This window comes from Cnephaeus nilssonii (genome assembly GCF_951640355.1).
Source record: "Cnephaeus nilssonii genome assembly, chromosome: 14".
NCBI classification, from domain to species: Eukaryota; Metazoa; Chordata; class Mammalia; order Chiroptera; family Vespertilionidae; genus Cnephaeus; species Cnephaeus nilssonii.
The window spans coordinates 11453490-11481192 of record NC_137085.1 but is presented as its reverse complement, the minus strand read 5'-3'; the positions used below and the strand labels follow the sequence as shown (position 1 = coordinate 11481192).

At 43.3% G+C, this 27703-nt stretch overlaps 1 protein-coding gene across 1 annotated transcript in view; it reads right to left on the bottom strand.

Moving 5' to 3' along the window:
- The window catches only part of PAPPA (pappalysin 1), a gene marked incomplete at its 5' end in the record, with an annotated part of 219587 nt that overhangs the window by 117882 nt on the left and 74002 nt on the right, over nucleotides 1–27703 (bottom strand). The window contains 2 exons of the mRNA XM_079789610.1: nucleotides 907–1035; nucleotides 21338–21836. Of these exons, the coding sequence (XP_079645736.1) occupies nucleotides 907–1035; nucleotides 21338–21836 (628 nt within the window). The remainder of the gene's footprint in view (nucleotides 1–906; nucleotides 1036–21337; nucleotides 21837–27703) is intronic.

The following is a 27703-nucleotide window of genomic DNA, read 5'->3' as shown; positions in this document are numbered from 1 at the left end:
GGAAGTTAATTGTGAATGCTTTTTGGTCTCTTCTCCACTCCTAGAGACAAACCTATTTGATTTTGTGCCAGAAAAACATTTTTTTTTTGGTACTTTTTCTGAAGGAAAAAACTCAGAGGTTTACTTTTTTAAAAACAATGCAAAAGTCTTGTTAGCTTCCTGCCCCTATTTTGTGGTTGCATAACATCTTGCCCTGTGGACAAGGGCAAGGATGGACTGATATCCAATTAAATCCATGTTTTAGACATCCAGCTTTGTATTTTCTGATCACACTTTTCCTTTTTGGCTGCTGGTGGGGAATCTTTACACTTACTAATTTGCCTCCATATACTCAGTACATATGCTCATATTCAATATTCACTCTGGAGTACTGTTCCGGATTTATGGTTTCAACATTAGAGTGAGTTGGAATATTTTGGTATTTTGGGGGCTTTTGACTCTTTTTGTAAAGTGTTGATATAATACGATGCAACGGAATAACAAATAAATATGCAATTTTAACAGATGTAACTGGTAACCAGCAAAGAATGTAAAAGTGCTTTGACCCAGATGCACTGTGACCTGTTAGCTCAATGTGGGCTGGGCTGGGCAAGAGTAATAGAATCCATGTGGCATGCATCCATCCACTAAGGACAAGAGCATACTGGTAGTCAGTGCATGATGGTCGCTCTGTCAAAATCACAGATCAATTGCATACTTGAGAAATGTATGTGCTCCAAAATGTATCATTATTTTTCTTCTGAGAGTAGCACACTGCTGCAGACAAACAGATAGGCTGCTGGGGATCGAAGCTAACTCGCAGCTCACACATAGAAGAGCATTCCGTAAGTTCTTCTGTTCAGCACCCTGAGCATCTCTGGGCTTAATGAGCACCACCCTCCCCTTTCTTTAGTGAGATCTACTTACTTCTGGATGATGCCGTCACCACAGTACCCACTTCCATGGGTGTATACAGCAGCAGGCGATGGCTCGCCTTCCTCACTTCCGGAAATGGTGATGACCCGGTACTGGTACACACTGCCAAGACTGAGGTCCCTGGAAAATGCACAGACGACGATGAGCTATAGAGACACAGTGGGGGGAGGGGGGCAAACAACACTGACCCCCTTGCGTACATTCTAATTCTTGCTTATTTTTGAAATCTTTGCACATTCCGTTATCCAGTGCTTTTTATTGTCTGCTGTGGTGAAGGCACTCTTCCACTCATGATGGGTTACACCAAAATGCACAGCAACAATAAGGAGCATCAGTGGACAGTTGACCATGAATGTTACTAGATATTTTTCATTGTTGAGCTAACTTTTCAATAACCCTGGTGGGCCGAAACCGGTTTGGCTCAGTGGATAGAGCGTCGGCCTGTGGACTGAAAGGTCCCAGGTTTGATTCCGGTCAAGGGCATGTACCTTGGTTGTGGGCACATCCCCAGTAGGGGGTGTGCAAGAGGCAGCTGATCGATGTTTCTCTCTCATCGATGTTTCTAACTCTCTATCCCTCTCTCTTCCTCTCTGTAAAAAATCAATAAAATATATTTAAAAAAAAATAACCCTGGTGGGTAAGAATCAGAGGGTGTGTGTCCCATAATGAAGATGTGGGAATCTGCCATCCGGGAAAAGTCAATGGGATAAGCAAAGGCCTACAGAGGCGGGAAAAGACCATGCCAGATTCTGTGGGCATTGTCTGATCCTTCTGTGCTATTTTGAGATCTGAGCAGAAACCTGTTACAGGCACATAGGCCCTTTCCTTACAATGCACACTCAGTGATTCTCTCCCTCCCGCCTCCCTATGTCACTCACTCCTGACCAAAATAAGAACAATAATCATGGCATCCATTAATGGAATGTCAGGCCTGGGGCTAAGCGCTTTCCACGTATTTTCTCATTTGAGAATCAAAACCACCTTATATGTGCTGTAGTATTTTCATCTTCATTTTACATATAAATGGTGAATCTGAGGCATAGAGAGGTTAAGCATCCCCCTTACAAGCACATGCCATTGCATGATATCCATGTTCTGCTTCTGAAATCCCTAGCTTAGGCCTGTTTGAATAATCTCTTCCCTTGCTAGGAGGGATCCCGACTAGGCATTGGCATTCCAAGCACTGGTTCCTGCCAGATTTCCAACTGCCCTCCATTGCATCTCTCCTCTGTTCTCAACGCCTCCTAATTTAAGTCCTATTTTGACATCCTCACACTCACCCTCACACCAGATCACCTCCCTCCCTCAGTTAGCCCTTGAGACCCACTGCTTGAATTCATCCTGCCATCAAAAGATCCTGGCTACTGTCAGTTATCCTCCGAGGCATAGACATATTGACATCAATTCCACATGAACAAATCCCCATCCCCATCTCCTCCTCCACCACTGTCAAAGGAAGATGTTATTCCTTTCTTTCATTTCCCTCAGCATCAATTATTTACTTATTAATAATAACAATGCGCCATGGGGGGAAACACACACTCACAAAATGATAATGAAGAGAATTCCTATCAGATTCCAGAGTTAGGGGGGATTTCATAAACAAGAAGGCGAAGTTAAAAAATCTCAAGTTCTCCTGCCCATCTGTTATTTCAGCTGTTGTCAGGGTTGGAGCTGCTTGGATAAGGCCAGTGAGATAACAGGTGTAGGGGCAATAGATGGACAATGTCTCCTGACTCACAACACAACAAGGATGAGCTGGAGTGTATGAGCACTAAAGCCTGTGGTGAGGAACAAAGCCTTCCTAAGAATGTTGAGCTTATCATCTGAAAGAGAACGTGTGTTAGCAGTGCTGGAGCAGACAGTAATATTGTGGGTAGACCTGAAGTCCCCTGGGGATTCCATTAGTGTTCTGTCAATGAAGACTAAGTAGGTGCAATGCATAAAGATCCTGAGCTATTGTATGGGTGAGTGTATAAGTAACCGTTGCCTTGTAAATCTCTGGCATGCTAATTTGTCAATATAATTATATACTTTCTTTTTTTTCTTTTAGTTTATTCAATATTTTATCCACCTCTACACTAATGAATGTATACTTCTTCTGATGCTGTTTCTAAAACTGGAATAGTGTGCTGGGAGAAAGATGGCTTTTCCCAGGGAAGACATGAAGGCACAACATAAAAATGACATGCATTCTACAGTACCTTCATTCATTTTGCTCTAAAATATGGAGGCCCGTTTTATATTAAGCAAATATAACCATGTTACGGTATACAATAAATTTTCTTTGTGCTACATCTCAGGCCACTGGGGGCACACGGTCACTCTCTAAAGCAAATGGGACACTTCTGTGAAAATGGAACACGTGAGTGTGAAAAGCACTTCTCGACACTGTGTTTTGCATTTGGAGGTGGGTGTCACAAATGATTTATGGCTGATAATATTTAAGACACTGCAATAATATTTGTTAATGTCTTCCTCCTCCCCTCTTCCTCCTCCTCAATAAATACAACTCTCAGGCAGGCGAATGTGTGTCCATCCTGACTTCATCACCTACTCCTGTGTCACAGGCAGGAGTTTCATGGCTCTGAGCCTACTTCACATTAGTCACAGCCCTCCCTCACAGTGTTTTCCTACAGACTGACTATGGGAACACATATGAAGCACATATGTGCCCTAGCTACACTGAGTGGCCAGATTATTATGATCTCTGAACGCATAATAATCTGGTCACTCAGTGTATATCCTCTATAATAAAAGGCTAATATGCAAAGTGTCCCCTCCACCAGTTCGACCAGCAGGAAGGCCGGCCAACCGCCCGTGTCCCCTCCTCCTGGCCAGGCTGTCCGAACCCCACCCATGCACGAATTCATGCACCAGGCCTCTAATATACATATATACACACTGAGTGGCCAGATTATTATGTGTTCAGAGATCATAATAATCTGGCCACTCAGTGTATGATAAAGTTAACACATATTAACCCATTATTGTTAATTATCCACATTCTCATTCACTGGAGTTCCGCTGTATTTTCTTTACTAGACAGGATGGAGGAAAAGGTAACTACCTATAACCTTGGTTATTAGGTAAACCCATGAAAATGGGGCCATCATCTACCACATGTTTCATAGTTTGGTGGATAGTCTGCCACGTCATTTGGCTAGAGCACCCTCAGTGCCTGCCTGCAGCTTGCTTTCTCTTCAGGTGGTGATTTCAACGTCTGAAAATTCTGGATCCCAGGTTATCAAATTTTTCCCTGGGCCAAAATCTGTCTCCCAGTAACTTCCATCCACTGTCCTCCTCCTTACCCACTAGCATCACATGGCACACGTGATTGGTAGAGAAACCTGAATAACCCTCCTTCTTCCAACAGCGCATGCATGGCTCATGTTTCACTATCTCACAGAAGCCTGGGGTTGTTTTCAGAGAGGAACATAGAAGCCTAGGCCACTCCCTTCATAAAAAGGTAGGGAAGTGGTATCAGGGTACAACTTATTAAAGAGATTATGTTCTCCCACTGAAGAAGTCTTGTGATAAAATGACATTTTCTCCAAGTTAAAGGCAAAATGATCTCTTCCCAGCCACACACCCTTCCCCACACAACCCATGGACACAGACAATAGGGTGGTGAAAGCCTGGAGTGGAGGGGCAGGGGAGAGCTAGAAGAAGTCAATGTGGGGGAAAAGAGGACATGTAATACTTTCAACAATAACTATGAAAAAAAAAGTCAAAATGAATGCTGGACAGGTCTCTTTTCTCAGGAATCCAGGTAGAACAGAATTCTCTCAGGACCAGCTCATGGCTTCTGAAGGCTTTGCTGGAGGTTAGGATCTATTTCATGGTTGGTTTAAAAGTAGGACATTTATTTCAAATTGTTCCTTTCAGCTGCTCTTAAAACCATCTGGAAAGTCTTACACTGTCACTCGAACTCCTTCCCCTCCATGCCTCCCACACCCAGGCAGACCCCAGGCCTTGTCAATTCTTCCCACCCACAGCTTCTATGTCATTTCCTCTGCATCCCAGCCGCCTCCAACATCTCAACCTTGATGGCTGCAGCGGCCGCTGGCTTGCCCTCCTGCCTCTACGGCTCCCTTTTCTGGTCTTGCCAACACAATGAGAGTATCTTAGGTTCAAAGCCACCCTCCAACCCCAAATCTTCTCATTTAGTGAAGGGATCAGAAAGCTGGAAACTCCTTGCGTATACTATGTTTGGAGCTAAAATTTTACCACTTCATCCGAGACATGATTATTTTCATCACTTCTGATTTCTTTCATAGGATTCGGAATGCCATTTTAAATTTACTGCATGAACATGCCACACTTTATTTGGCCATTCGTCTCTTGATAGATACCTAGGTTGTTTCTATTATTATTGCTATCATTATCATTTAATCATTTGGGTTGTGCCTCTTGTTGTTTTGTTTATGCTGCTTTATAGAGTAGAATTTTAAATCATTTCGTTCATGATTTGTGCTTTTCATGTCTTGTTGAATAAATGATTTTTCACTCCAAGGTCATAAAATAGTCTCCTCTATTTCCTTTGAATAGTTTTAAGGTTTTTATTTTCACATGTATGGCTTCAATCATGTGCAATGTAGTTTTTAAAATGATGTGAGTGAGGACTATTCCTCCCACCCTCTCCAAATACGGACGAACCACTTGCCCAGCATTATGTCTGGAGCACTTAATTCTTTCACTACCGAGTTGTAACGCCTCCCTCGCCATATGTCACTCAGGATTTAGACAGGTTTGTTTATGGCTCATCTTGGTTCATTGGTCTATTTTTTTTAAATCGTATCCATCACAGTCTATTTTTACTTCCATACTTTTACAGAAGTCTTGATTTATGCTACAGATCTATGCTAAGGAGACCTCTTTGCTCTTTCATGTGAATTTTAAGTTTCATTTTTAAACTGCCTGTTAAGATTATGATTCCAATTTCATTGACTTTATAGATGTATTTGAAGAGAAAAGAGATCTTTGTCCCACTGCATGCTCCCATTTATGCACACAGTTTATTTTTTTATTTATTTAGGTCATCGTTTATGGTTCCAGTAAAGTTTAAAGCTTTCTTCATAAAACTTGTGATGATTTTTTTATTAGGAAATATATTCCTAACTCTAAGCATTTTATAGATGTCAGTGCTGTTGTAAATGGTAGCTTGAATCTGTCTACATATCTAGCTATCTGCACACATACATACATGTACAGATATATATTTGTACTAACATATTTTGGGGCTGATAAAAGTAATTGAGTTTTATAAATGGATATTCTATTTAGAAGCCCTCATAGACTGATTAGGTCTAAGAATTTATTGATTCGTGGTTTTTTTTGTACACCTCTTTTTAAAAAAATTTTTTATTAAGGTATTATATGTGTACATATCTTTCCATTGGCCCCCCCCACCCCACTCCCATACATGCCCTCACCCCCCAGTGTTTTGCATCCATTGGTTATGCTTATATGCATGCATACAAGTCCTTCGGTTGATCTCTTATCTCCCCCACCTCTCCCTAACCTTCCCGCTGTATTGTTGATTCTTATTACTGGTTCTATGTAGTCTGTTACAGAGGAGAAGAATGATAGTTACTTTTCAATTTTCAGAATTTTTTGTTTATATTTCTAGTCCATTCAGTTGCCATGACTCATGGCACTGCATCAATAAAATGGGAGGTGCGGGGCGCTTACCTGCCTAGTTCCCAGTTCTGTTTTATTTCTTGCCCCTGATCTCACCTATGCATTCTAAAGGATGCTAGTTACACCAGTTATGGTTGATCTAGAATTTCCCAATATATGTTAGTATGGAAAATATTTTTAGGTTAGTCCACCAAATTGTACATACTATGTTTAATACAAACCTGACAGGTAGAAATCATTTGCATTGTGTTCAGGGTAGTTCAGTAATTTGTCCAAGGTCATGGAGATAAAAGTCATAAAGCAGTATAAACCATGCTGTTTCACTCTAGAACCCTTGACCTTTCCATGACATTGAGCTGACTCCTTGGATAAGCACCCAGAATGCAAAAACTCTGAAGAGAAGGCAAGCTCCCCTTCATAGCCCTAAAGTCTTTTAGGTAGCTAATACTCCATCAAAATTATATTTTATTTCTTATGTAGCATTTTAGAGAAAAACAGCTTCAGTTCTAACATATCTTTAAGATGATCTTTTTTCTCAGTTGAGAAGTGATAGTGCATTATCACACTTGCTTTATTATTATTTTTCTAACCATCAAGATCACCCATGCCTGTGTTAACCACTTAGAGCATGATGTGAAAAAACTTACCATAAAGCAAAATTGTCGCAAATTCCATCACCTTGTGGCCGTTACTAAGAACATGCTGGCCACCCATCCATTCATGTATCATTTTATGTATAAACACGCACACATGCAATTTTCCATGAATATAAGATCACAAACCTGTTCCTATAACCTCATTTTTAGAGTACATGGGGGAAAAAAGAGTACATGTAGAATCATTAAATACAGCTAGTTTGCTCTATGCTACCTAATTATATTGATGGCTTTGAGCACTTTTTCAAATCCTGGATAAATACGATAAATATATGTATCTCATTTCATTTGTTCATCCATTCATTCACCCAAATAGCATTCACCGAGTCATCCCAGCTTTTCTTGCGTTTCTGGGACTCTGTGAGCCATAAAATATGGTCCTGCCTTTCGGATGCTCACAGGCTTGTGGGGAAGAAAACACATGGCAATGGATGGCTTTGGCACAGTCGACAAGGGTAGGGGCTGTGGCAGCCCGGGGCCCAGGCTGAGGAGGACACTCTGAGAAAGGGCCTGATTGGGGGAAGCCAGGTCATTAGAAGGAGAATGGAATGGGCTTGCATGGCAAGGACATCGTCGTGTGTGTTTCCTGGAAGACCATTTTGGCAGCAGAGATAACTGGTGTAGGGGGACAGGCAGAAAGGGAGATCAAATTTTCCTCATGGGGTGGAAGATGCAGGGATGAACTGTGTGCCTACCGCGTTTTGGCACTAGGCTAGATGTTTTCATATTCGATTTCCTGTACAGAGATCTAAAACTTAACAACAAAATGCCCTTCCCCGCTGAGGGACTCTGGGGCTGTGTCCTTTTCTCAAAAGGATTTAATTCTTATCATTCATACATAAAGGTTAGCCACACCTCGGTTTTCACACGTGATAATGATATCCTCAATTCCAGCTTCATCTGTGGATCACCCTGAATTCTTTTATTTTTTTCTCTCTCTATTCATGTGGTGCTTAATTTTTTTTTTTCTTTATTCAACCTGAATTCTTAAGCGAACACTTGACTTCTGTCTCAGACTGAGAGGTACTCTGGTCTCACTTTTCATTGAGGGAGGGTGGCTGTGAAGCACTTGGATACAGAGTATCATAGGCCCTTGGGGAGGAATTTCCGGCATCGGCATGGATGCCACCTGGACCACGTGTCAAGGAAAATGTTTATAGTTCTCTCATTAGATTGGGTTGTGATTTGGGATGAATCAGTTCTTCTCTCTGGACCTTGCTTTCCTTGTGCCATTAAAATATTTTATTGATTGATTAAGGTATTAAAATATTTTTTATACACAGGTGTCCCCACAAAATGTTGGCTGTTGCTATTAATTTCAATGGGTTAAATCTGTAAAGAAAGAAACATCATTTAAGCTATCAGCTGTTCAAGTGGGTATACATATTTGGGGGACACCCTATGTATATATGGAGTTTCGGATAAGAGTCATCCCAAAGATGAAGAAGATAGCATCATTGGTCTCAAACAGTTCAAGGGCAAACGGGAGGATAAGTCAAATGCAGCATGGTTGTAAAACAGGGTAGATTTTTCAAGAGCTCCAACAGAGAGGAAGACCAGAGAGAGATTAGAAGGTTGAGAAAGGCTTGGGGAGACTTCTGACACCTGGATTAGGTTGATTCCTGTAGGAACAGGTGTCTTTAGCACCCCATACTTCATTATAAAACTCAGCATACTTAGTTGCAATTAGATGCTGAATGTCTGATCTTCCCTGATGTATGGTAAGTACTTCAAGGACAGAGAACACAGTCTGCCTTTCTTTGTTGTATATTGTGCCTAGCACAGTGCCTGACAGACATAGAATAAGCTTCCAACAACATCTGTTGAATGAATTAAAGTTTGAGAGCGTGCACATGGGAAAATGTCAAAAGACATAAATTGCACATATGGCATTCTGAGTAGTAGGAACAGCACAAAACAGGACACAGGTAAGCCTTTTTAGATGAAGAAAGTCCAATTAGACTGAGCTTCAGGAGGAGCCAAAGGAAGTGCTAAAGTTTCCTAGATGGTCAGGTTAGAGTGTGGATAGATGGCAGCAGGCTCTGAGGTAAGATGCTGAGTCACCGAGTGATGGAGGGCCACTGTTGTAAAAGCAGGGGGCCAGACATAATGACTTCCTAAGGCCCCCACTCCTCCTCCAGTTGTAGAAATCAGAATTACATGTGCTAACAGTGGCTGAGATACTGATACAGCACCCACGTCTTCAGACAGGCTGGGCTCTCCCCACTCCCAGAGATCCCTCTTCCAGGTCCCCCATCCAGAAGACAGCAGCACTTTGCACCTCACATGCTCTTTTATTAAAGCAAAGCTGTGATGCTGAGGTCTTGTTGCCAAGAAAGAATCTTTGGGAAAATGGACTATTGTCTTGCAATACCCATCTGCTTATTCCTTCTGGTGACCACTATGAGCTCCAACTCATGGTCTGAATTAAAGGGATGAAGAATGAGATGACAGGGAGCTGAGACTCCCCTGGGCATTCGGATCCCTCCCAATGGGAGTGGGGTCCGCCCTCTTCACACAGGTAACACAAAACTCTTTCTTTGCACATGGGCAATGCTGTCCTCATTCTGTGCAAGGCTCAGGCAGGAGCAAATGTATACATGGGACTGATTAATTCCAGCAGCCTTTGAGGGAGTTGTCCAAAGATTTGCCCTGGTACCAATTTAAAACACAGTAGCCAATTTAATGAAACTAACAGTTTGCAGCCAAGGCCTTTGTTATTTTGTTTTAATCATCTTTTACCACCAATTGAAATGATTTTCTACTTTCTTGGTGCAATGAAATAAAATACCAGGGAAAGAATGGAGGGACAATGTGGAAATTATAAAAAAAAAAATAAAAAAATCCAGAGCTTCAAATCCAGGGATAAGGTAACAGCAGTCCTGAGACTTAACTGGCTGTGGAGTCCAGCGGAGACTGGAAGGAAAGACATTTCCCAGTTTGGGGGAAACGCCACACCTGGAGAGCATTAAGGAAAGGAGAGCGGAAAAGATCTACAAGGGACTCTTGTTTTTCCTGAATGCAACCAAAGGTGATGTGTGACAGCTTTCCCAAACACCCCTGCTGGTGATGGACAGGTCTCTTGACTACAGAGCAGAGGCTTGTGACTAGCTGACCGGTTGGTCGCCAAGGCCTCTGGGAGCCCAAACGCCGTAGACCATTGGAGGTAAACAAGGCATGCGGCACAGTGTGAAAATCGAGGCCAATTGGGGGCCAGCAAGTCCAATGCAGGGACCCAGTGACAGCTGGTGATTGAAAGCCACTAACTGAACACAGTTGCTGAGACCAGGGGCCAGTGGGGAAAGCAATCTCCTTTCTCCTCCCTGTGGCCTCTCTGGGTGGCCAGCAATTTTATTACTGGCAGAGGGCGAGCCCAACAGCGTTTTTCGAATTTGGCACCACATCTAAAACCATTTGGGGGCTGGGCTTCTCTTTCTTCTTTCCCCTCTCCCCCCTCCCCCCCTCCGCCCCCAGCCCCAGGAATGAATGCTTTGGGTTCGGTGAAAGCCGGAGTGCAGTTAGCAAACTCCATTTCCCCTCAAATTTGAAACCCATGTGCACTTGGGGAAAATGTAATCCTTATGTTTCTGATTCATTTACACTTAACTCATCAAAACGCTATTTTGTAAGAGCTATTTGATGTCTGCGAGGTCTTCTGAGCTCTTTTGTAAGCTTTGCTTCTTAGAAGCAGGAAGTCACGTTTCTGACGGGAGGGAGAACTTGAACCTAAAAGGTTGAGTTTGTTTTGAAACGAGGGCTCTCGGAGGGTCACGTGGACCCTGAGCTTGGCCAAATGTGTGCTCTCATTTCCTATACCAGCCCCCTCCCCAGCCCCAGCTGCCATGACGTTACTGATGTTAGCTCTCTGAGATTTCACTCGGAGCTTCCAACAGAGACTTCTCCACAATTGAGAGAGACGAACTCAAACCTGAGTCCCAAGGCCTGGCCAAGCTCCAGCACTTCCTTCTGTGGGGGAAGGAGCACCTGGATGGGGAGTCAGGAACCCCAGGTTCAATTCCCTATTCTGCCATTAAAGGGCTGTGTGGCTCTGAGGAAGTGTCCTCCCCTCTCTGGGCTTCAATGCTCCTTCCAGATCTGAGTTTTTCAGTCTAATTCCTAGAAAGTAGGAGGTTGGAGCACCTCATAATGGTCTCTGCTTAAAGCTTCTGGAGACAGAGTTTGTATTCAAGGTGCTGAGCTCAACAAGCAAACATGAACATGAAGAAACAGAGCTCAATGGCTTCAGGTATCACTCATCCCAAGTTTCTCATCGTGGGATGGATACTTGAGCGTGGAGAAAGGGAATAAATTGCTGCAAGTCATAGAAAATTAAAGTCAAAGTCCAGCTTTCCTGGTATTTTTGATGAACATCCTTCGTGGAAGTTTCCAAACCTTTTAGTTTATAGGATATTGAAACGGGGCAAAGAAAACCCTCCTTCCCACCCTGACAACAAGGCTGTGAAAGCCGGCCTTAGCATGGAAGGGGGACTGGCATTCTGCATGAGGCGCAGTGAGGTGGTGTCTGGCTTGTATTAAAGCCCATGAGTGAATGATTAATCCTGGGTAGAAAACAAAGCCTGTACCTTGTAATGCTATAGGTATTAGTGCCATGGAAGATTAACCCCGCGATGCCCCGGGGGACCTTTGCAGAACACTGGACTACACTTTGAGCATCAGCGGATAAAGAAAACAAGTGGTCTCACAGGTCCTGTCTGCCCACCCTAATGCACACACACCTTTGCACACACGCATTCATGTGCGCACACACCTCAAGCTTACCTCGACTGCTCCCACAGGCTCCACGGAGGGAGGGGATGTTATGGTTTCAAGGGAAGTGTAATTGTGTGCCAGCCACTGACTCACAGGCTGCCGACGGCAAGGCACTTCTGCACTCATCTTCTTCCTCCCATCCCAACCCAAACGTGCCTCTACCTCCACATTCTCGGTTTCAGTGATGCTGGTGACACAGGCATCTCCACGCTATAGGACCACGCTATGGAAGGAGAAGGGAATGGGCAACCACTCACCTGCCCCTTCCCTCTGCTCAGGCACCAAGTATTTCCAACCATTAGTATGGCTCAGCCCCACCCTTTCCCTCCATCCTCTCACCTTTACTAGCCTACACTAGCACCATCATCTCTTATCTCAGTCTTGGCAGCATTGTTTCACTTCTCTCTTGTCCTTTTTCATATATATATATATATATATATATATATATATATATATATATATATATATATATATATGGAGAGGGATGGAGAGATAGAAACATCGACAAGATCAGAGAGAAACATCATCCATCGGCTGCTTCCTGCACACCCCCACTGGGGACCGAGCCAGCAACCAGGCAGTGCCCTGACTGGGAATCCAACCAGTGATCTCTTGGTTCCTGGTTTGACACTCAACTGCTGAGCTACACTGGCTCTCTTTTGTCCCTTTGATTCTCTGGTAACTAATCCATCTTAGAAGTTAAAGAAAAGCTTCACATATACCAGGTATCATTTGTATCATCATGGATTTCTGCTAGCTATTGATCTGTCACAGAGTTCACGTATTCATTCATGCATGCATGCATGCATTTATTTACCTCCATTTATTGGCCACCTACTTGATGCCTGGCCTTGCTGGAGAAGATGAAGATAAGGTGGCAGATACTACCTAGTCCCCACCTCTAATCAAAATGCCACTCAACCAGAAAAATGGAGCAATACGTTCTGGAACTGTCACAAAGGGAGAGCTTGATAACCCCTGAGAGAGAGAGAGAGAGAGCACATGTCAGGGAGGAGCTCTGAGCTACCTGGTGTGCCTGGGAGGCTGTCTTCACAGGGGCCAGTCTCTGAGCTCAGTCCAGACTTGTTGCCAGTGTGACATAGCACCTGCTCCCTCCACCATTGCAGAATTAGACTCTCTCGTGGTCTGAACAGAATGTCAGCCCTGGGAATGTCCTTTAGGGTCAGCTATCCATGCCTTCCTGAAGGGGCCTTGGGCCCACAGAAGGAGAGTCACAGGCCAGGGACACAGCAACATTTCAGATCAGGCCTGGAATTCAGGTCTCCTGATCCAGGGCCAGCATTTTGGTGGGTTTCCTCCTTTATTTTCCCCTTTAGTTCAGCTACAGCAATTAAAATACGATTTATCTTTTATTCCTTCTAACCCAGTGGTCGGCAAACTCATTAGTCAACAGAGCCAAATATCAACAGTACAACGATTGAAGTTTCTTTTGAGAGCCAAATTTTTTAAACTTAAACTTCTTCTAACGCCACTTCTTCAAAATAGACTCGCCCAGGCCATTGTATTTTGTGGAAGAGCCACACTCAAGGGGCCAAAGAGCCGCACGTGGTTCGCGAGCCGCAGTTTGCTGACCACGGTTCTAACCCAACACTGAACCATAGCAACTCCAGTTAGAGTTAAATGGGAAACAGTCTCACGTGTGTGTCTGTGCGTGTCCGTGTGTTTGCCTTTCACACATACTCTCCAGCCTGACCCTGGCCAAGAATAAGCCTCATGAAAACCAAACAATAGAAAGAATCATAAACATTTAAATCTTCAGAGTTCCCCAGACAGCATCACGTCCTCACAAGGCTGTGATCTCATCACAGTTGTTCAGGGCACCGCTTGTGAGACTGTATGGACAGGCATCAGCACATACTTTTCTCAGGGGAAGGAGTTGAGGCTCACACCGTGGAGGCACCCGGTCAGGGTCCCAGAGCAAGGCAGTCGTGTGCTGGTCTGGGAGCCAGATCTCCTGATTCAGAACTCAGCATCTCTAAAGTAAATGCCTGAGGTTTCTGTTTCAACAGACACAACATGAACCCATGGAGCCCTGTCCTCAGGATTCTCATCATCTCTGAGCACAGACTGAATGGATTTTGTCTGCTCGTCTTGCCAATGCCCAGTGTGAGATAAATTCCTCCATTCTTCCCACATCTGTAATTACTCTGACGGCTGTTATTTTCCTTCTCTTTCCTATTCATTTGTTTGTTTTCTTAAAAGTCAGGAATTGGAGCTACACAACCAAGTCCAGTCCAACCTACTTATCCTTAGGACAAACAGCAAAAGAACAAAGAAGTAGGTAACACCAGGACACACTGCAACCTGATTTCACGAACTCATTGTTATTTATCCAAAGAAACTCTTGGAAAACCCTCGATTCAAATACTACACTAAAATCTATTCCTCCATTTCAGGAAATAACCTCATTCCAAATGCTCAAACCAGAAACGAGAGTCACTGGACAGCTCCATCTTAAAACCTTTGCATCCAATACATTGCCAAGCCCTGTGGATTCCACCTTTGACACATGTCTCCAATTCATCCACTTCTCTATGCAAATGATCATAAATTCTGGTTTGGACTTTAGCAATAACCCCCATATGGCCTTTTTCACTCTTTCTCAATCCTTTCTTCAAAGAGCACCTGGAGCAATTTTATAAAAACACAAATCTGATTGGTTTAGACCTCTATTTCCTAAGGAATAATAAATATAAAACCAAACTATATAATAAGGGCCATTGCCCCTTCCTTTAAGGGGAGATTATACTCTTTATAACCTCCTGTAATAATAATCTTTAGTTTATAATGATATTTTTTACTTGGGTTATTTTTCAGTTCAGCTTTCCTATTCAATTGTAAGATTCAGAATTACAGTACCAGCATTAAGATTGACATGTTGTAATGACTTGTTACAGAAAGAAAGGAAGGAAGGAGGGGAGGAAGAAAGGAAGGATGGGAGAGAGAGAGAAAGAGAGGAAGGGAGAAAGAATTTATTAACAGAGCCTTAGGTTCATCATTTCACTTCTGTGTCTTATTCAACATCTGTAATGGCCCACTTGCTATAAAGTTCGGCAGTGCATCAGACTGATGCATAGACATTTTTAGGATAAATGATTTCAGTGGTACTAGTATCAAATGGATGCTTCACACTTTCAAAATCGTGAAGGTACTTGGAGATAGTCAGCACTTCTATGGCTGCTGCTGAATCTGGAGATCTGTTGATTTTGCAAAACCCGAATGTTCTCAGAACCCGTATTTCATCCTGAGAGGTACTTGGCCTCAGACTGAAGAGAGGGAGTTACAGGTGGATGATGCCCAGTTTCCAGAAATAGAGTAAGATTGTGCTGACTCTGTACTCTGCCAGCCTGGGCTAGGAGCAGAGGTATCCACTCTGGGCTTGGAGAAACTGCTCTCACTCCTGATGCTGCGCCTCTGTTCTGGGGGGCAGAATATCAGAACAGAGGCTACCCTGTGTTGGGTAGGCTTGGGAGAAGGCCCTGCTCAGGAGGAGGGCTATCCTGAAGGATGCATTTCGGCAGCGGGTTACTGGAAACCACGCTGGTCTGACTATGTCCACACTTCATCAAGACTCTTGAACCTTGTCTACTTAAATGTTAAAAAAAACACACAACAAATAAAAAATGTGTTATCTTCTCTTTTGTGTGTTTATTGTATTTCTTCTTGAAAACCACAAGAGCTAGTTTTGACATCGACTTTCTCCATCCATCGAGATGCTGCATCATCCTTTGCCTGTCAGCATAGCGATGATTGATTGTGCTCTACAGTTTGCCCACTATGGTGACAGGCAAGGAGACGTCAAACTAGACTCTAGCATCTATTAACTGTGGAATCTTAAGTAAATGGTATCTCCTTGAGTCTCAGCTTCCCCGTCCAAAAATAAGGCACACTGATACCTATACTTGATTGGTAGGCTTATAAAAGACACTGAGCATCTATGAAGTATTCACTACATGGTAGCTACTATTAGTAGTGATGTTAGTACTACCTGTAGTGGATGCTACTAGCATATGGGAGGGTGGGTTACACAATGACTAAATTAAGGCTCCCCACGAGGGCAGAAACCAGGTTTGGTTACCCATTTTGTCTTCAGAAGGTGGCATGCTTCCCAACACAGGAAGCATGCTAAATTAGCATTTGATAAATGCGTCGATGCATAAATTATTATTCAGAGTAACTTCATAAACGATAGTGCCCTCTGGACTATCTGCTTCGCCCAAATTCCAATAACATTCATGGATACACAAGAAGGCTGGCATTAAAATCCTAATTTAACAGATGGCAAAACCAAGGTATAAAGAGATGAACAACCAAACATAAATGAAAGATATTCTTAGCAAGTTACAGAAGAGGAGATGTTAAAATAATTGAAAAACGCTCACTCAAGATGTTCATCACAAGAACATCAATGAGAACATCAAATGCCCAAAGACAACGCATTTTCATTTTGTCAAATCGTAGTGACAATGCAGAATACAAGGTCCCACTACCAACTGCTGTTGGAATATGAGCTCAGTCACTCTCTCAGAAAGCCATCGGTTGTATCCATGGAAATGAAAAAGGTCATGGCTTATAACCCAGCAGTTCCACTTCTCAACATCAGCCTGGAAAAATGCTCACATATGCCCATGAGGAGGTTAATACAAGAGTACTCGCTGCAGCATTTGTTTGCAATTGAAAAATGTGTGAAATACTCACTGCCCAGCATTAGGAATACAGCTATTCCTAATAGGGAATACTATACAGCAGTTAAAAAGAAGTAGATTTAAGAACCAAAGTGATCAATAGTCCAGATTATTACATATACCTTCCTCAAAACTCTACATTTGTTCTGAAACTGAACAACCACTTTTGCTATGAAATATAGTATATTGGTTCACTCATTAATTTGTTCATTCATTCATTTAGCAATGTTTGCTGAGCATCCACTTGGTTTTAACCATGGAATTATGGCAAGTCTCTTCAAGGATTAATTCTTACTCATCCGTCAGTTCTTAGCTTATACAGCACTTCTTCTAAGAAACCTATCTAACCTCAAACTGGGTTAGATACCCTACCTATGTTTTCCTTGTACTCCTCACACTACAGCATCTTTCATGCTGCAGTACAATCACTGGATTCCTTACCTATTTCCTCCTTTCAACTGTGTGCTCATGAGGCCAGGGATTCCTAATTCCATGGTGATAGACACCCGTAACTATTTGCTGAATGAATTGATGATGAATGGATGGGCAGATGAACAGATAAATGACAATGAGCTGCTATTCACTGTTCCTGCTTTGCCTTACACCTGACTTACTCTAAGCAAAAAAAGAAAAAGGCTTAGTTTTGTCAAGTTTTTACTTCTTAGAGAAATCTGAAGATTCCATACAGACCCAAGCAGCATGGTGCCCACTGCAGAAGCAAGTCAAGGTGACAGTCAAGTTGAGAAACAGAAGCTTCCCTTCTTTGTTCCCAGCCACACGCATAAAGAACTAGCTATGTAACTTGTGTTGCTGGGCTCCAAGACTGGGTCACAGGAATGGACTGTGGGCTAGAGGCCTGTGAGTTGTAAGCCTGTCTTCTACTTGCTGCGCCTTGAACTTCAGCCAGCCTGGATGCGTGTCTAAGCTCTAGAGGTCTGCCTCTGCGTTATTACAGCAGGAGGCGTTGTGGTTGGGAAGGTGGAATTTGGAATTAGACCGGCTCTGCCATTGCCAGCTGTGGTAGGCTGGATGAGTACATTTTCTGAGCTCTAGATTTTTCTCTCAGCTTCACCTGCCTCATAAATATTTGTAAGGCACTTAAACGGTGAGTATTCAGTAAGTAATAGTTATTATTATTAGCATGATTATTGTCCACACACTACACATTTCACTAGGGCACTGGAACCAGTGAGGTCCACTCCAGGTACTGATCTTATAGACAATCTCTGCCGAATACCTTTTACTTAAAAAAATGAAAAAAGAGGGTAAATGAGTCACCTGTCACCTAAGAACAACATCTATCCACACAGAATTGCATAATGTGTTTTCCCCCAATTTTACACACAGGGAAATTAAAGCCTACATAAGTGACACAATGTGTCTTAATGTCACATGGTGAATTAGTAGCAGAGTTGGTATTGGTCTCCTTTTCCTCTGCTAGTGTCACTTCTCATTCAATGAAGGGGTTTCCACTTAAGGGAGACGTTACGCATTTTTTCCTCGTCCTGGCCAAAAGTAATCAGTCTACTGGAAGCATCCATGGGGTAAGCCCAGAAGCCCTTCCCTCCATCAATGTCATACCTTGGGAAACTATCTCCAGGATAGATAACAGAAAACATAAATATTTTTGCTGAGAGAAAAAAATGAAGACAAAGGTCAAAGGGGATCATGTAATGGGTTGAGTCGGGAAGGAAAAAAAAGGTATTTTTTCTCTCTCTCCTCTTTTTCTCCAAAACAGTCTTTATATAGAACTTGTCCATGAGCCAATTTATTTGATATGGAAAAAATGTGAAAGCAGCCAAATACACACACATGCAGAGACACACAGAGGTATGTGTGTTGGAGTTCAGAACTTGAATTACTAAGAGATAACGGAGTTGAAATGGTAGGTTGACTTGGAATGATTTTTTACTTTGTTCAGAGTCTCAGAGAACATTCAGGTCAGGAAGCCCAGCCCAGGTCTCCAGTAAATTCCTTGGGACTCAAGGAAGCAAAGAGAAAGGCCAGCGAATGCCTCAGGGTAGCCCTTGTTCTTGTCACACATTAGGGACGAGAGAAGTTTATGTTGAGTGAATGAAAGAACAAATGGTGCACAAGAACGTGGGCCTGGATAGTGATGGTTTTGGAAGCCAGTCGACACAGGACTAGGCATTTTAGTTAGTAGTTAAGGTCTTCAGCACTAAAGTGTGAGTGTCTACAGGGAAGGGACCAGGTTTGAGTCTTCCATCTAATCTCCACCTCCCAGGACAGGCTCTGGCACACAGGAAGTTCTCAATGCATATCTGTACAGTGAATGAGTACTTGTATGAGTGAGAGACCCTGCAGATTCCTGGGCCTTTGAGATCAGTTAGAGCAGTGGTATCGAACTTTAACCAGAATCAGAGACATCTGGAAAAGCCTAGACTCGGAGTTTCTGATGCTGTCATCTGGGCTGGGCCTTGGGACCTGGCCTTCCGACGCACCCACTTGCTATTGATACTGCTGGTTGGGGGCCGCACTTTGAGAACCTGATTTCGTGACGTGGTCCTTAAACTTGGCTGCACAACATAATTACCCGGTGAGATTTTAAAAGTCCGGTGGTCAGGCCTCATTCTTATAGTTAAGTCCATACCTGGGAGTGGAGGGAAGAGTTAGGAGGGTATGCAAGTGAGACAACAATTTAAAAATGTCTCAAGTTTTCGCGTTGTGTAACCAAGTCTGAACACGAATAATCTAGTGCAACCTCCTCCTTGTAGAGGAGACCTCTGAAGACCAGAAGGAGTAAGTGACCAGCCTAAGATCGCAGATCAAGTTAGTAACCTGGCTGAAAAGAGAACTCAGGTACTTTCACTTCTTCAGTTTAACTTCCACCATTCCACACTTAGCACCTGATGTCAGCGCTCCCATGCTCACAACTTGAGGCAAAAAATGAAAGCTGTGTTTAAACTGAGGTTTTAAGACATCTATTATTTATTATCCCAATTGTTTTGTAAAGAAATTTTAAGTGGATGCATATTTATAGAGCTTTTACTACTCTAGACAAGTGAGGAGATGGAAGAGACAGGGTTATGAAATCTTTTCAAGGCAGGACGATTCTTTACATTTTAAGTCCATTCGCAAACACAAACCAAGTGCTCCCTCTGAGTTCTTAAACAGATGTTCTTCATCTCCGAATCAATGAATGGGCGAGGGTTTGCTTGTGATGTGCACGTTAATTGCTGGCATGTAAAAGGAAGTGCTGGTAAAGTGTTTGAAAGTGGTTCTGTCTCTTAAAAAGATTAAAAGTTTCCTCCAGAACTTGGTTTCTATTAATGATTGGCTTCATAAATATTTTCAAGTAGACAGAGCACAGATTGTCTCTTATATCATCTTACAATCAAAGAAAGAGCCACAAAAGACCCATAGAAACCATGGACTTCAACTTTTTCATCACACAGAGGAGGAAATTGAGGCTCAACGAGACTGACTGATTTATCTAACGTCAGTAAGGGGACTGGCTGGAATCAAACACAAGGCGTTTGACTCCTGAGCTATTGTTCTTTCTCAGACTCAAAGTGTTCCCTACCAATATCCATAGCATGTAATAAATGTTCAACAAATGTTTGCTGATTGACTTCATAGAGTCTTGGTATCCAAATTAGGTGGCCAAGGCTCCCTCATTGGCAAGGTTAAAGCAGAAGTTGGAATCACATCATTAACTGAACAATGGCTAAGTGCTCTGGCTTGGGAGTCAAAGTGGAATGCCAATCCTGATCTCACCACTTCCTAACTGTGTGATTCTGGACACCTGACTTTGCATCTCTAAGCTGCTGTTTTCTTCTTTGTAAAAGGAGAAGGATAATAGGGCTGTGGATGCAGAGAGGATGAAACAAGTAAAAGATGTAAACACTTTAGCCCATTGTTTGGCACATAGGAAAAGCAAGAATTACTTCATTATAATGTGACCTCTTGTGGAAAATATAAATCCTGAGGATGTTTGAAGAAGGTGTACTAGAGAGGAAGCTTGAGATATATACTATATTAAGGAGAAACACTAGGTTGTATAAGAGCATTGGCTATCCACAAGAATTATGGAGACCTAGATTTGCAAGGGCACGTAACGATCACATGGGTTTGGACAGTGCTCCACTTCAAAAAAAGAAAACAAATCAAGGACCATGACTGGTGATGTTTACCTTCCAAAAGTCTCATACAAATACTCAGGAACATGGTCAATTCGCAGTATTTCAGAGGTGAGCAACCTGCCATAACTTCACTTTTGTCTCACACACTGAAGAAGCAACCAGAATGCATGAATGTTCTCCAATGTAACATAGAAAAGAAATCATTATCAAACTTCAATTATTCCACTTTCATTAGTAACACATGACTTCTTCACTGCTAATCCCATCCAACTGTTGGGGAAACCAAGTTTCCGAAAGACTGGGATACTTAGAGTCACACTTTAGAGCTATCAGCAAAATCCAAGCCTCCTGGCTCCTTATCCTTGCTCTTCCCACCATATCAGTTCTGTCTTGTTAAGACAATTCTATACACAATGCCACAGTATAAAGCCCTAGAAGTGAGTCTGGCTGTGATGAACCTTCTTTTAATCCAGGCCTCTCTGACTCTCTTTTCCTTCTACACCCGACCCACTTAGTCCTCTACTTATCCAGAAAGTGCACTTACATGTCTGTGAATCTTCTATTAAGATGCAGGATGGAGGCCACGTCCACCTGGAGAGGAGGGTCCCGGACCACTTTGTATTGCAGGGGCTTACACGCTAGGCAGAGTGGGCTGTCTGCAATGGAGGTCAACATGGCAGCATCAATCTCCAGGTGCTCATCCAACGTGTAGATCTGAATGCCATACACCTCCTCGCCCACATCCCGGAGTTTGATGGTCAGTGGAACATCGCAGAATACGTTCTGAGGGCCCAGGGAGATGTTCTTCCCCATTGTAGTCAACAGTTTGATGTCATTGACAGCCCCACTAGAGTCCCAGTCAGTGGAGACAAAGGTCACCCAGACCGTCAGAGACTCGGGAACCAAAGGATAGTGGAATTCCAGTTCAAGGTAGCAGCCTTGTGGCTCAGGGCAGGCTGGCGGGACCGTGTGTGGGTTGACAGCTGAATTTGGGCTCCAGGTGCGGACACTGGATTTACAGGGCTGTTCAACATCTGGATGGCCTATGGAGAAGAGATGAGGATATGAGTTCCTGACAGACCTTCAGTCTGATCCTTGGAGTTTCCTGCAGACCTTAGGAGAGGTTGGCCTGACTAGAACTCATATGGAGGGAAAAACAAAGAGAAGATTCTTAGTGTTTTGGTGAATCAGCTGTCTGTCTCGCATCCAGCTCATCCCCATGACTGCAACAGAGATCTTACGTGAATCACCAGACACTTGGTCAAGACTATATTCAAATAAGTGTCTTACTATTGAATTAATGCCCAAAGTTTCCTTCCTCATCTGCCACATGTAGGCTTTGTGGCTAGGATGGAAATAAGAAAGGGACACATATTTATCAAACACCTACTATGTCCCATAAACTTGTTTAACTCTTGTAAGGACTCATTTCAGAGGTGAGCAGATATGGAGTGAAATGACCCAAGTCTCACAGCTTGAAGTGTAAAGGTCAGCACTGGAAGCCGGTGTTGGCTCTGCTGGAAGTTCATACTCATTGTTTTCACTACTGGATTCAGGGGCCACTAAAATAAACTAGATTCCTCATGGTGTTGCCTTTGATGCAAGCTGCTTGAAGTGACAGAAGGGTCAGAAACCTTCAGCAAAGAGAAGATGAGTACAGATAGCTTTATGCTCCTTGGACTGAGGATTCTGGGAGGAAACTGTCTAGAACCATAAACGACAGAGCTGGAAGGCAGCCCTGGAGCCATCTTATCTCTCCTCCTCCCCTTCTCTACATGAGGTCATCCCATACCACTGAGCTTCTCCATGCTCTGACCAGTCTGATTCAAAAAGGGGAGGGCTGGGTGAGGAGCTAGGAGAAGGAAGGAGGGATTCTTCTGCTTTTTCCTCTTGGAGACAATGCCTCATCCCCACTGATCTCAGACTGCATCGACTTCTGAATTTTTCTCCACTGAGATCATTAGTCCTAGACCCTCACAGAGCTTTCCTTTGCTCTGCTGAGAATAGCAATCAGGGCTCAATGTAGTGATTGGCTCTAATTTGTTTAAGGGAGTGTAGCAAGAGATATAGATCAGTTAGTAAGGGTAGGATGGAGGACTTTAAGCTGTTTTGTCACATTTTCCCCCCTTTAGCATCAGTGGTTGGTGGAGGGTGGGGATGCTGTTACAGCATAACAGGAATCACTGTGAAACGAAAAACACAAAGTCATCTGAGGTGGAAAAGACATCCCAGTGAAGGTTGTACATGCCTTCAATCTCCTTATGTATTGCCACCAAGGGAGAAGAGAGGAAAAAACAGGTGGGGAGGGAGAAGAGAAGAGAAAAAGAAAGAGAGGAACAAGGAAAATGCATAAAAATCTTTTTAAATATAACACATGAGAGCAAGGAGAGATGGACACAGCTCTAAGATTCCCTCCACTCTTCCTTAGCTAGGTTCATTCATCTGTTGCAGCAAATGCTAGCTAGAAGCAATTAGTCATTTAAGTCAAAGGCACTACCCACCTACACTGAAGCCTTTCTTGCCATCTCCCCTCCATCCCACTGAGTTCCTGATTCTCTTGACTTCGTGGGTTGTTGGCACACATATGTCACTTATTCATTCAAAAAGCTTTATTGAGGGTAGCATTTTAATATATTTGAAGCACATTCCATAGCTATTAATTAATGCACCTGCTCATCACCAAAATCCTGCAGGATCCTTATCATTTTTGTCTCTATTTTGTAGCTCTGTTTCACTCAATACAATACAGCCTTTGCTTAAAACAGGGCCTGGTCCAAAGAGAGTGAACATAGTGAATACTTAGTACATATATGTTACAGGAAGAATCTTCTCTCTTGGTAAAGTTAAGGAAGAAGTGAATGCCCCCTGGACTACAGGAGCCTGCTGAGTGAGGGTGAGTGCCAGGTGAACGTTCCACTCACTCCATGGGCTTTCTCCTGGAATTGGCAAGGGATGGAGCGGTCTTTCTCCCTTCCTTGGAGAAGACGACTGTCAGAGGTGGGGAGCCACAGAAGAGCAAAGATGACAAATCTGTTTGGCTCAGGCTTTCTCTCTGGTTTCTTGTTAATCAACAGAAGGGCCAAATGCTTTTCCAAAGGACATAAAGGTGAGCCTAGTCATTTATTATGTGCAAGTGTGTTAGGAATAGAAATCTTAGCAAGGTTTCTGCTTGTCTAGTTATCAGAGACAAACTTTTAGAAGTCAAAAAGAGCCTCAAGTGTCCCTGAGTCCAATCCATTACCAAAGCAGCAATCCCTTCGGTAACACCAGCTTCATGAATTGATCACCTTCTATGTGCCAGGTGTGGTGCCAAGCACGTTACACGCCTCAGCTCTTTTCATCCTGGCAATAAGTGTATGATGCAGGTCTTATGAAACTCATTTAAAAGAAGAGGAAACTGAGACTCTGATGGTTAAGTAATTCCCTGATGGGGAGTAGAATATTCTGTGATACTGTCAGTCTGGGCAACACGCCAGGCTTTGAAGCCATGAAAGTTGGGTTAAAATATCAGCTATCCAGCTTCACATTGTGTTACCTACTGTAATACTACCTCACAGGGTTTCTGAGAAACTCAAATGGGATCAAATATTTAATAGATGTGCACATACGCGCGCACACACACACACACATATTAGCTCTGTTCTCACAAGTAAGGAGAAATTAACAAGAAAAGCTCAAGCGGAGGCAGCATTCCAAACCAAGAGAACAGTGGATAGAGAATGTGCGTCCAGATGACCATGGTTTCGAGAGCAACGAGAGAGCAGCAAGTGGTCAAGCTGGCAAAGTAAGTAGAATCACATGTCACTTTAAGGGAATGGACTTCATATTGAGAGAGATGGGAGCTGCTGAAGAATTTTAATCAAACAAATGAAAGTTGTCTTTTGGGAAAACCACTCTTTAGAGATAGATACTATTTATCCATTTTTTACCCATCCACCCATCCATCCATCTACCCATCCATCCACCCATTTACCCATCCATCCATACATCCATCTATCTATCCATCCCCCCATCTATCCATCCATTCATCCATCCATGTATTCAAAGATTAATTATTGAGTGCCTGGTTTGTGTCAGGGTTGGCTAGTCCCAGAGAAAACAGGTTTCTAATGACGTGGTCTCTGCCCTCATGGAGCTTCCAGTCTAGTGACCAATTATCAGACATCTGTACCAAAGCAGCAATGAATGCATAGCTGTGCCTTGGAGAAAGAGAACATCACAGCAGATGAGGAAAAACCTGAGTCCTAAGGAGAAAAATGCACACAGATGGGAAAGTTGATTGCATGTATGGTGGTGAGGCAGGGAGAAAAGCCGAGACAAGGAAAGAAACTGAGGGATGAAGAAAGGATGGGAGGGAAGAAGGAAGAGAGGGAGAGAGGGAAAAGGGGAGGGGGAGGGAGAAAAGCACAAAGGTAATGTTACTTCATTATTAATATGTAGCCCTTTATGTATATGGTGACTAAATGAAAAGTCACATGTTTATATAAGCTGGCCACTAGGAGTGAGGCCAAATATGTGTGTAAATTATATTTATACATACTTATGCTGATTTAAATTTACATTTATGAAGATCTATACAGACATCTATTCTATATTTATGTGCATATACACTGCAGCTGTTGACACAAATATGGTTATAAAAATTTGGAGCCAAGTTTTTTTCCAGATGAATACTTCAGTGCACCTGAAATATTCTAGGCAGAAAAAGGGGGAAAAACTCATGCAAATAAGAAAAAAAGAAAACAGTGCCATGTGTTAATCTCTCATAGAAAACCCAAGGCTTCTAATGTATTACACGCTTGCGTAAGTGATCTTAATTGGGATTTCAGGCCGTCAGATCTGGCTAGTTAACTTCTGGGCTACAAATGTAGTGTGCTCTTGAATACCCCAGAAGAAATTTATCTATGAAACACAGTTTTTGCTAAAGAGATAGGAAAATGGGGTTTCTTTTGACTATAACCACTTTCTGTAGGCAAAGGCAAGAATTCCTGTGACTGTATTTACCTGAAGTTCATGGAATGGAGTTGATAACATATGGTGGATATTCAATAAATATGTTTAAATGAGGAACCTTCTGTCTTGTTCTAATAGATTTAAAGTAAATGAATTACAACTGCTTGGAATGTTGGAGCTGGAAAGGGCATTCATTCAGTGGATAGGACGCTATCTTCAAAGAAGCTCCATGGCTCACTCACGGGCACAGAGCACGTTGATGGACAGGTTGGAGCCTAGGTCAGCCTTCTTTACCCCACTCCACCCTGACCCCCTGCTCTTTCCCCAATCCCAAAGATATGGCTGGCATCGCTCATGGGTTTCGGAGTTTTCTGTCAGTTTGGAAAGTCCACAAACTTAAACACGCAAAGATAAATAGGATGAAAATGAGTTGAGAAATAAATTACAGAGTTTGGCTCATAGAAAAGTTTATTTCTTCAAGGATATTAAAAAGAGTCTGAGCCAAAGGGATCACAGAGCCTGTGATGTGATGCTCTAAAAAAAGCACAGTGTCTTTCCCTGGCCTGCCTGTGCTGAATTTACATATCCTGAAGGAAACCGGGGGCTGCTGGGGTTCCTTGGAGGCCAGAGTCAGCTCAGGGAATCAGGGGCTCGGCGTTTCCAGTGAACCCATTTCTGCATGTCAGGCTTTAAGAGGGTCAGGGACAAACCAGGAACAGCCGGAACCAATCGACGGTTGGGCTATATGGAGGTATGTGGGGATGTCTGGAAATTATTTCATTCACACAAATGGTAGAACAAACCAAGATGATTTTAGCCAAAGAAGTCGCAGGAGAGAGTCTTGCTGACCCTATCTCCCAAACATCTCTCCACTTCATCGACCTCATCTGGCCACCACCGCACCTCTCTGGGATTCCTGCACCACCCATGGGCCGTTCCCTTTCCTCCAGCATGCTCCCCACGACCCCACTCTCTGCTCCAGAGGAACCCAGCACTCTTTATAACATGTGCATCTCGCCGGATCCCAGACCCTTGCCAAGGCACGTGGGGTCTCCTTCCTGCCCTCGGCATAAATCTGAACTACTCATCGTCTGGTCGTCTGGTCGGTATATACCTCACCCAACCCCTTCTCTCCCCACTCCACACCTTGCTCTTTATGCTCCAAATCCATTTAAGCTCTTCCAGCCTTACTGCAGAGCTCTCACTCAGGTGGGTCATGTCCATTAGCAGTTATTGTACCATAAATTAAAGCTGAGAAACTTTAAAGAACACACAAGCATGTGTTCCACGGGCTATCAGAGCAGTAATAACATCACATTCCACGGAGCTGCCGGGAAGCGCTATGACACTCTCAGGAGAGAGTGAGAGTGAAAAAGGTAAACCATGTCATGTATTATTATGAAAATAATTTTAGACTTTGAGGAACCCTAATGACCTAAGCCTTCAGATGCCAGGAGGAAACCATTGATTTAAGGATACCAAATGTCTTTCACGTTCTCCAATGCACCTTGCTTGCTGGTGCAGTGACATTTCCCAGGAAGCCCGAGTCTCCGGTTCTGGGGCAGCTCCCCTTTTTCCTGCCCGCCCCCCTCCACACCCCTCCCCCACAGTGCTCCCTACTTCTATTAGCACAGGTCTCATCACCCCGGATGGTGATAGTCCATCTACTTCTCTGACTCTCCGCTATTACGGTTGGCTCAGCCTTGCCCATGTGCCCAGCCCAGAGCCTGGCATACAGGCCCTGCCATGGTTATAGATGAGACTGGGCACAGAAAGTGCTCTCTGGCTAGAGACATATACTTTCTCCTGTGAGAACCCAACATGGCTTAGGTTTGGGTGGAAAAGTCCTGACTGCCCATTTCAGGAAGGACTTTCTAACAAATGGAGCTAGAACAGGAAGGCCAAGAAATACTGGTGCGAGGAGAGCCTCCGTGAGGGAGGGCACCGGGGGCTTCCT